Source organism: Triticum dicoccoides, chromosome 2B (assembly GCF_002162155.2).
Source record: "Triticum dicoccoides isolate Atlit2015 ecotype Zavitan chromosome 2B, WEW_v2.0, whole genome shotgun sequence".
In the NCBI taxonomy this organism is placed as follows: Eukaryota; Viridiplantae; Streptophyta; class Magnoliopsida; order Poales; family Poaceae; genus Triticum; species Triticum dicoccoides.
In genome coordinates, this window is record NC_041383.1 from 261,484,822 (window position 1) to 261,493,556 (window position 8,735).

The 8,735-nt window shown below is 45.9% G+C and overlaps 1 protein-coding gene across 1 annotated transcript; it reads right to left on the reverse strand.

Annotated features, from left to right (window-relative positions):
* Window positions 1-2,854: 2,854 nt before the first annotated feature.
* On the reverse strand, window positions 2,855-6,312 carry LOC119363426 (cysteine-rich receptor-like protein kinase 10). Its single transcript, XM_037628779.1, has 7 exons — window positions 5,430-6,312; window positions 4,821-4,946; window positions 4,625-4,752; window positions 4,339-4,549; window positions 3,753-3,990; window positions 3,524-3,674; window positions 2,855-3,439 (listed from the first exon to the last, which is right to left on the reverse strand). Exons 1-7 carry the CDS (start codon window positions 6,286-6,288, stop codon window positions 3,098-3,100), a joined length of 2,055 nt encoding a protein of 684 aa, XP_037484676.1. The 5' UTR covers window positions 6,289-6,312; the 3' UTR covers window positions 2,855-3,097.
* Between the last annotated feature and the right edge of the window lie 2,423 nt (window positions 6,313-8,735).

An 8,735-nucleotide genomic window follows, 5' to 3' on the forward strand; every position in this document is an offset into this window, starting at 1 on the left:
CTTGTCAATCGTCCGAGCTATTGGGAGGCACCATGCATCATCTCGCAGGTTGTAGGGTAGATTCAAAACCCTAACCCATACTTGTAGCCGATCAAACTTAACCTTGTCAGGGCACATGCACTCGTCGAACTCAGCCAGGATGACCGCGTTCTTGTTGATATGCCATGGCGATCCCGCCCATACTCTATCTCGATCACGCTGGGCTTCAAATTCAGCGACAAAGGTGTTCGTCCCAGTTGATCAGAATTGCAGTCCTCTAGGGTTTCCCCACGCCGGTCGCAAAGCGTTGCCAATGGTGTGAATATGATACAGGTTTTGGTAGAGAACCTTCCCTGCTAGCAGCCACTTCACCGGAGCACCGTCTTGTCGATCATCTATCACGAGGGGAGTCGCCTCCTCTTCGGATATATCCAGCTTCCCCAGGGCTTCCTCTAGTTTCTCCCTCGCCGAGCGAGGGTTGGTCGGCCCAGAGTCACCTCGCACCGTCTCCGCCGTTGGTGGTGTAGCCATACCCCCGGCCGAGTCCTCGGGGCGGCCCGCCGATGAGATCCGCGGCCGCCGATCGGTTTCCACTCCAAACCCTAGCGCCGCCAAAGAGCCCTAGGTTTCGGGGAAAAAAACTCCTGATGACTCACGTAGTTGAGACTATCAGATTGAGTTTTTCTGCTAGCATAGATTCCTCCTTGCCTTCTCCCCAGTATATGCGTAGCTATGAGTTGCACCATTGCAAAAACAGGTTGTCCTTGCCTAGCACCGACATCCCCATCCTTGCAGCAGTGTTTTATGTGGTGGCTCGCCGCCGTAGCAACATGCTCGACACCTCACATCGTCATTGTCACTAAATCCATACCTCCCACGCGTTGCTGGTGCCTCGTCGCCGTAACATCCATCGCCACTATCGCGGAATCCCGCCTCCCACTGGTGCAGGGTCAACTGACCAAAGATATCACATGTAAGGAGTTAGAGTTAAAGATAACCAACGACACGGAGACGAAGATGTATCCCGATGCTCTCTTCCTTGGAGGTAAGCTAATCACAGTTGGAGCCTTGGAGAGATGAGTGTTAGCACAAAGTCAGACCAACACCACAAAAGAGTTAACCTATTCTTTTTGAGATATCACAAAGAATTTGATTCTCAACCACTAGTGGTAGACCTTAGGCGGCCTCCAAACCTTTAAAAACTTCTTGGGTAAATCACAAGAAGTTGATTCCTCACCAGAGAACTCCTAACACCCAAGACTAACAAGACAAGTGCCAAGGATCCAAATCAAGCTGAACTAAAAGAGTAATTGGTCAATGTGCGAGGAATGAGTGGATCTTGCTTTTGGGATGATTCCCTCTTGAATTTCTCCAAGAATCAATGGTTAGGGTTTGGAAGAGGTGGAGTAGAAGTGTGGTGGCCGTGGATGTATATTGCTCTAGAGGTGACCCTAATTCTAACTAAAGAGGAGTGTATATAGCGATAAGTGAAATCTGCCCGCTATGGTCCAAAAATGACACACTAGAAAGTCCGGTCGATCTAGACCAGACAGTCAGGTAACAGACTATACAAACTAGGGTTTGTGAAGAGTACATAAAATTTGATCTACTGGACAGTCTGGTCTATCCATAGAGCATTCTAGTCCGCTGAACAGTTGACCGGACGGTCTGGTCCAGAGGGGTAGAGTGTCTAGCGGCAACAAAAGGTTCTGGGGTGACTAGATTGGGCACCAGACAGTCTGGCCCTTTGGATCAGATAGTCTAGCCTCGACCACCAGACAGTCTGGTCCAGAAGGACCGGATAGTCTGCTCACAACCGAGAGATTCAGCCGGATGTAGATGACCTACTGAATAATCTAGTCCCGGGATCAAACAGTCTTGCGGTACTAAAAACTTCTAGACATGGTAGATCATGTGAACTATTGGCTTTTTTGTGGCTAGTCCCTTTTGGTGATCATGTGTGTAATATTTGAAATGCGGAATGAGCTCAATTCTTCACCTTCGTATGTCCCTTTCTTAATAGTGCGGGATCCGTATCAACTCAATATCATAAATAAAGGGCTAATCTAAGCCTTCGAGGATCCACGACGACGTCTTTAATTTTGGACAGGTGAGGAGTGGGGGGTCGACCATCCTCCATCAATCACCATACATGGCACTAATACCTGAGATATACTTGCAAACTACATTGATCCATATAATGTGTGTGTATCATCAACACCCAATATCATATGAAGTGTATCGTGCACTTTTAGGAAGAGAGATAGAATATAGGGATAAGGATGCGGGAGGAAGGGGATGCGGTGTGTGGGCCCACGGGATATGTGTCGCTCGAATGAGGCAGCTAACGCAGCGTGAGCAATCAGACGGTGTTTAAAAGCCTTTTCCCTTAATTCTTATCAAACCTTACCACATCAATAAGTTATCACATCGACCATGTTATTAGCTGGTCATCTCATCATAATCATTCCTTGCGATTATTCATATCATCTTTCTTAGACAAACCCACATCATCAACCTATTATTCCATTCTTGTGATATGGACGATTTTTGGAGCTGGCACTTCACATCGATTGTTAGATTTAGATTTAAGAGTTGAGGAAGAAGGGCATGCTTACCTATTATTTAGGCGACTCATCTATTTCTAAATAGTGAGCTAATCTTTTGTACAAGAGTTTTTGTATATGGACTTAAGATAATGAAACAGAGGAAGTAATAGTCAGAGTACTAGAGATAAGTTCTCCATTAAGTACTTGAATTTAACTTATTACGGAGCTTCCTCGAACTGTTAAATGCTAATTTAACACAATGTGTTAACAGTGACTCTAACAATATATCATAAATATATGTCTCTAAGCATTCTGTATTGGATCATTACACCAGTTTAGACCTCCTTAATCAAACTCCATGACAACCCACCTTTATGTACAAAAGAAAGCATATTATCTACGATAAGTTGCATAAATATTTCTGAAACATCTTCAAGCCTTTGGATCGATACTCAACGTCATGTGCAACTCTAGTGATTGACATTTACAAATTTTCATGCAACTGAGAATTAATAAAACCGTAGAAAACGGTGTGTCCTAGTCATACTTGTAAAGCTTCAGGTTTCGACTTATCTAGGATAGGGATCAGTATTAGTGACCTCATTCACTGAGAAATTATCCTCCACAATCACATCAGATTTGTCGTATATATAATTGCCATGTCTGGCATGTTCGAAAACTGAACTGGAGTCTCTCGCAAAGAAAAATGCTGGTTGTCGTGGTGGCTGTAGTTTTACTCTGTCTCGGGTTAGCATGAGTACAACTGAGGATATGTTCGGTCTGTCATCTGGATCCTCTTGGATGCAAAGAAGACCGATGTGGATGCAGCGCAATACTTCACTTTTGGAGTATACATTGAGCGATTTGTCAACTATTTGCAATGTCATATCCTTAGTCCAGCAGTTATATACCTGGCATATGAGTATATGCTGTACAATCAGGTTATCAATTTTTAAGTATCCTTGCACTATAAAGTAGCTGAAAGTACTGCTTACATCGCTTAGGAGATTCACTGTGTTATTGTAATCATCCGAACTGTTATTCTTTCTCCTAGTTACAATCTCGAGGATTAAAACACCGAAGCTGAAAATATCAATCTTGGGAGACACGTTTCCAAATATTGCATACTCTGGTGCCATATAACCGCTGTGAAAGATTAGGCATTAAACCTAGAAAAACAATAGTGTATAATATTCAACTATGAGTCAATCTGTTTCCACTTACTATGTTCCAGCAACATTAGCTGTCTTGGTCTGAGTATGGCCTCCTCCTAACAGCCTTGCCAACCCGAAGTCTGCGATTTTTGGATTCATGTTCTCATCCAGCAAAATGTTGTTAGACTTCAAATCCCGGTGAATGATTCTTATGCTCGAGTCTTCATGAAGATACAATATTCCCTTGGCGATTCCAACAATGATATTATACCGCAGGTTCCAATTTAATTTCCTTCCCTTCCTTTCATCTGTTTCAATAAAGTCAGGAACTTAATCATGTGGCGCTCTGTAAGAACAACGGGAATCATATTAAAATAGGAGACAAAATCTACAGTGAATGATGATGATGCACTTAAAATACAACTCTAATATTTCTTGGTCTTATCACAAGTAGTTTCTTCACATTTATTGTTTCAGTAAAGTTTGTAATGACATTCATAGATTCAAAATCAACAAATTCATTCATTATGCTATGCACATCACAAATTATTCCAACTGTCCTGAAAATTTTCAGACACGGACAATTTCAATCTGCAATGACAAGTTAGTTATGACAAAAACGTTCATGCTCGATCGGTAATTCAGGATGAAATTACCAAACAGGAAGTTGTGGAGGCACCCGTTTTTTACGAACTCGTAGACAAGCATCACTTCATTCTGATGTGAGCAATACCCCAGTAACCTGACAAGTTTTATGTGCTGGAGCTGAGCCAAAACTTGCACTTCATTGTGCAGCTGATTCAGTCCCTCTCTACTAGTCTGTGAAAGCCTTTTCACTGCCACTTCTTGCTCATCTGGAAGTGTTCCCTGTAACGAACCCGCCTTCCTTAGAAAATAATAAGAGCATCATGGTTCATATTGCACCTAGACTTGTTTGTTTACCTTGTACACAGTACCAAAACCGCCCTCTCCGAGCTTATTCTCCTCGGAGAAGTTCTCTGTTGCCTCTTGCAGTGTAGGTAAATCAAAGATCATACATTTTCCTCTCGCAGCGTTATGAAATGCCAGTCCTGCAAGAATAAAGAGCATCAATAAACTGTAAACTCATGGACTTTGAAATCTACAAAATGCTTCTTACCTGGCTGCTTCTTCGAAGGTTTTCTTTTCTTGAAGCAAATAAAAGCAGAAGCAGAAAGTATTAATACAAAGACAATGGTACAGGCCACCGATGCAGAGATCTTTGCTGCTGATCTTTCCTTCTGCCCTGAATAAAGAAAGAAATTTATCTTGTGATTCCGTCCTAAGACTTTTTTATTTTAGAAAAACTTATTTTCTTTTACCATATTTGACCCAATTACTGGGTGTTTATTGGTCAGTCGTCAGTACTCGTAAAGAACGGTCAAGTGTGCACTGTTCAACCTTCATTATCTTATCCAGTTTTGTTAATTCTGGTAAGTCGACAAGAATCTACTACTCCCTCTGTCCCATAATATAAGAACGTTTTTGACACTACATTAGTGTTAAAAACGTTCTTATATTGTGGGACGGAGGGAGTAATAGATACGGGAGTATGGGAGAAGTCTATGAAACAAGGAGTCCAAGATATTGAACTGGAGTAGCATGTGGACTGTGTAGTGAGGAAATTTGACAAACACCATGTGGGCAACAGCCACCCCACCGGCCCATTGATATTTCTGAAAATTTCGTCAAAAAAAAATTCTAATCAATAAGTGTGCCATGTTATTACCTCTTTTATTCGACGGCGGTGAAATGTCCACCGGTGACGGCGGCGAAATGTCCACTGGTGACGGCGGCATTCCAGCAAATGCCGGCACCGGAAGCCGCAGAAGAGGGCTGCCTGAGAAGAAAGGATACAACTCGTACCGGTAGTTGCATCGGATCCAAAAAGCCCTTCCGCTCTGCCCCCCGCTGAGATACCTGGGCATCATCTGAATTATATCCCCGAGGCAACTCCGGCAGGCGGCCGGCGCCAAGTCCGGCGTGCACTGCACCAGCGCGTAGATCGCGGGGATTCCGCCTCTGTCGAACATCTCCTCGCCCGTGGCAAACCGCTTGGACGAGTTCGAGGACGCGTAGTCGGCGGTGGCGTTCAGGAGCACGCCGACGGCGTTGTCGAACACCACCGCCGGCGCGGACACGTTCCGCGCGTCCGTCTGGAAGATGAACTGGTTGCCTCGCCCGTCGGTGTCGGGCAGGAAGTTCTGGTTGGAGAAGTGGAGGAGGCAGAGGTCGTAGAAGACGGACGCGTCCTTGCTGAAGGCGCAGAGCTGCTGCGCGTCCTGGAAGGCGGTGGTGACGCAGGCCGCGCAGGCGGAGGCGTTGGTGTCGCCGCGGCAGAGCGCGAGGGCGTAGACGATGTCCGGCACGGAGCCCACACTGCCGGTGGCGAAGAGCGTTGGGGACGCGGATGCGTTCTTGGGGAGGCTGACGGAGAGCTGCCCGAGGTTGGACTGGTAAGTGCTGTTCGCCGAGTAGCTCCCGCTGTCACCGCACACCTGTGGTTGCGCGGCAGCCAGCCACACGAAGAAGATGGGCGCGAGGAGCACGGCAGTGAGATTGGCGAGGGCGCGGTGGCCCGTTGCCATGGGCGGCGGTGCCGGTGCAGTGGTGTGGCCGGTGAAGAGAAGTTCGTGACGACTTCCATCGTGCCGTGCAAGCTCTTAGGACATGGATGGTTTGACTCGCAACGTGGCGTTGTTTGACATTACAGAGCAAGATGAGAATGACGCATGGGACCCAACGCCTACAAAGTCAAGCTCCTGTGGTTCGGAGTGTCAAGCTCATGGACTTTTCTGCAGTAAAGTAACCTGTATTCCATACACTGCAATCCTAGCAGAAATTTTTTTGATGGCCGGAAGAATTGGATCGACATTCTCAAAACATTGTCCGGGAAGCTAATCAAGTGGTGCACAAATTAGTTCCGTATACTTTTGATTCAAATTATGTTATCTTGGGAAGGTTGTCCCCCAATTTATTTTTATGAGTTTTTGAACCATGTAATAAAGTTTAAAAATCGAAAAAAGAAAGGTGTCAAAAGTAGAAATATCATATCTTCTTAAGGAGCCAAACTCTAGCTAGAGACTAAGAGGATTAGGTTTTGGCTGGATGCGAGGTGCCAACTTATCAAGCACGAAAGTCGTAATATCCCAGTTATGAGTATTGTATCCAAAATAGTCTATTTTTTTCGACAAAACTTTTCATCTATTTATCTTTCGTCATGGCAATATAATGAATATAAAAATAATAAAAATTACATCCATATCCATAGACCACCTAACGATGACTACAAGCACTGAAACAAGCCGAAGAAGCGCCACCGTCATCGCCCCTCCCTGCCAGAGTCGGGCAAAACTTGTTGTAGTAGACAGTCGGAAAGCCGCCGTGCTAAGGCCTTATAGGACCAGCGCAACAGAACAACAACCACCACCGTTGAAGAGTACCGTAGCTCAGAAGGATCCAATATGAAGATGCCCAAACGTAGGCTAACTACGGAGCAAATTCACCAAGGATAAATTCGTCGGAGTCACACCTCCACACACCCACCGATGGTACTAGACACACCATCAGTACCAGGGCTAGGCGGAGAGAACCTTATTCCACCTTCAGGGAGCCGTCCCCATTTGGTCTTCCTGAGCAAGATACAAACCCTAACAAGACTTGAAGAAACATCTGAAAACGGAGCCCTCCTGCCGGTAAGGGTTGGGATCCATTGCACCGCCATGGTCATAAGATCACCGGAGACTAGGTGGACCAACGGCGGTGCCGACGCGGGGGTGGGGGGGGGGGTGGTGCAGGGGAACCCTAGTCTTTTCTTGGGGAGAAGGCAGCAGCGTGGACACCTTGAGAGGACCTTACAAGTTTAATAACAAAATCTAATTGATTTACGGCTAATCAGTATTAATTAAAAAGGAGAATTATGATATTGATATAGTGTGACCTAACCCCTGTTACTCCAATTGAAATTCTTTCCAGAGTTCTTAAAGATATTCTCTATTTGTTTCCGTTTCCCTACAATTAAGTACAGTCTGACACCATTCCTCGTATTTTCAGCAAGTTCATACCGCGAGCGCTGACAGTTCAAAAAAAAAAAAGAAGCAAGTTCATACCAGTCGTTACTCAAGGATGGAGCTCCAACCTCCACGCCTCATTGCAACCTAAACGTTGGTCCTACCCTGGCAAAGCAAGCAAGAAGAAGCACTGTGGAAACAGGGAAAGAAAGATCATGGGAAGAAGTAATAAAGTGTGTTACACCTCCGCCCACCCGTCCCTCGCGTCGCCTCTTTGGTGACATGAGCGAAATCCAGTAACCGCACCGCCGGCCACCCTCCTCCACCTCCTCTCTCTACCGCCATCGCTGGAGATGCCACTGGGCTAAGGCCGCGTGGCGGACGGCGGCAGGGGGGAGGGGATTCTCGCCTGGCAGCTCTCGGTGGGAGAGGCCCAACCCCCTTCGTCGCTCTGCATGGTGGCACGTGACCGGGGGACTTCAGTCAGCGCTCCTCTCCGGCGTGATCGGTGCAAGGCTTACAACTTTCTCCTGTGTTGCGCATAGCAAAATCGGAGCTGCTGGTCCTCGACGTCTGCGGTCGATTATTTGGCTTCTTTGGCTGGCAAGGTCCTTGTGTGTCGCTCATTTGAAGGGGTCTTGAAGGGTCATCAACGGTGAATTCGGAGTCGCCTGCTCGGGGAGAGGTGATGATGATGACATGGCCGGTAACCTCGATGCTGGCCTTTTCTTGGTGGTGTGTGTGGTCTTGTTGGTGCCAGGTTGATCGGGGTGCCCATTCTTATGGATGTGTTGTAACAATTTTCACACAGGTTTCATTAATTAACCGGGCAACTCTATTCTACCTTTTTTAATGAATCTAATCCTAAGGAACCGTGTTTCAATTTTTTAAGAAGGGTAAAAAACAAAGTGCGTCGGAAGGCTTTCCCGTCAAAAAGAAACATTTACATTTTCACCCCTAACTTGAACCCAGTATTTACAATTACCCAAGTTTCAGACCTACTCATTTTTGCCCCTATTTCATTG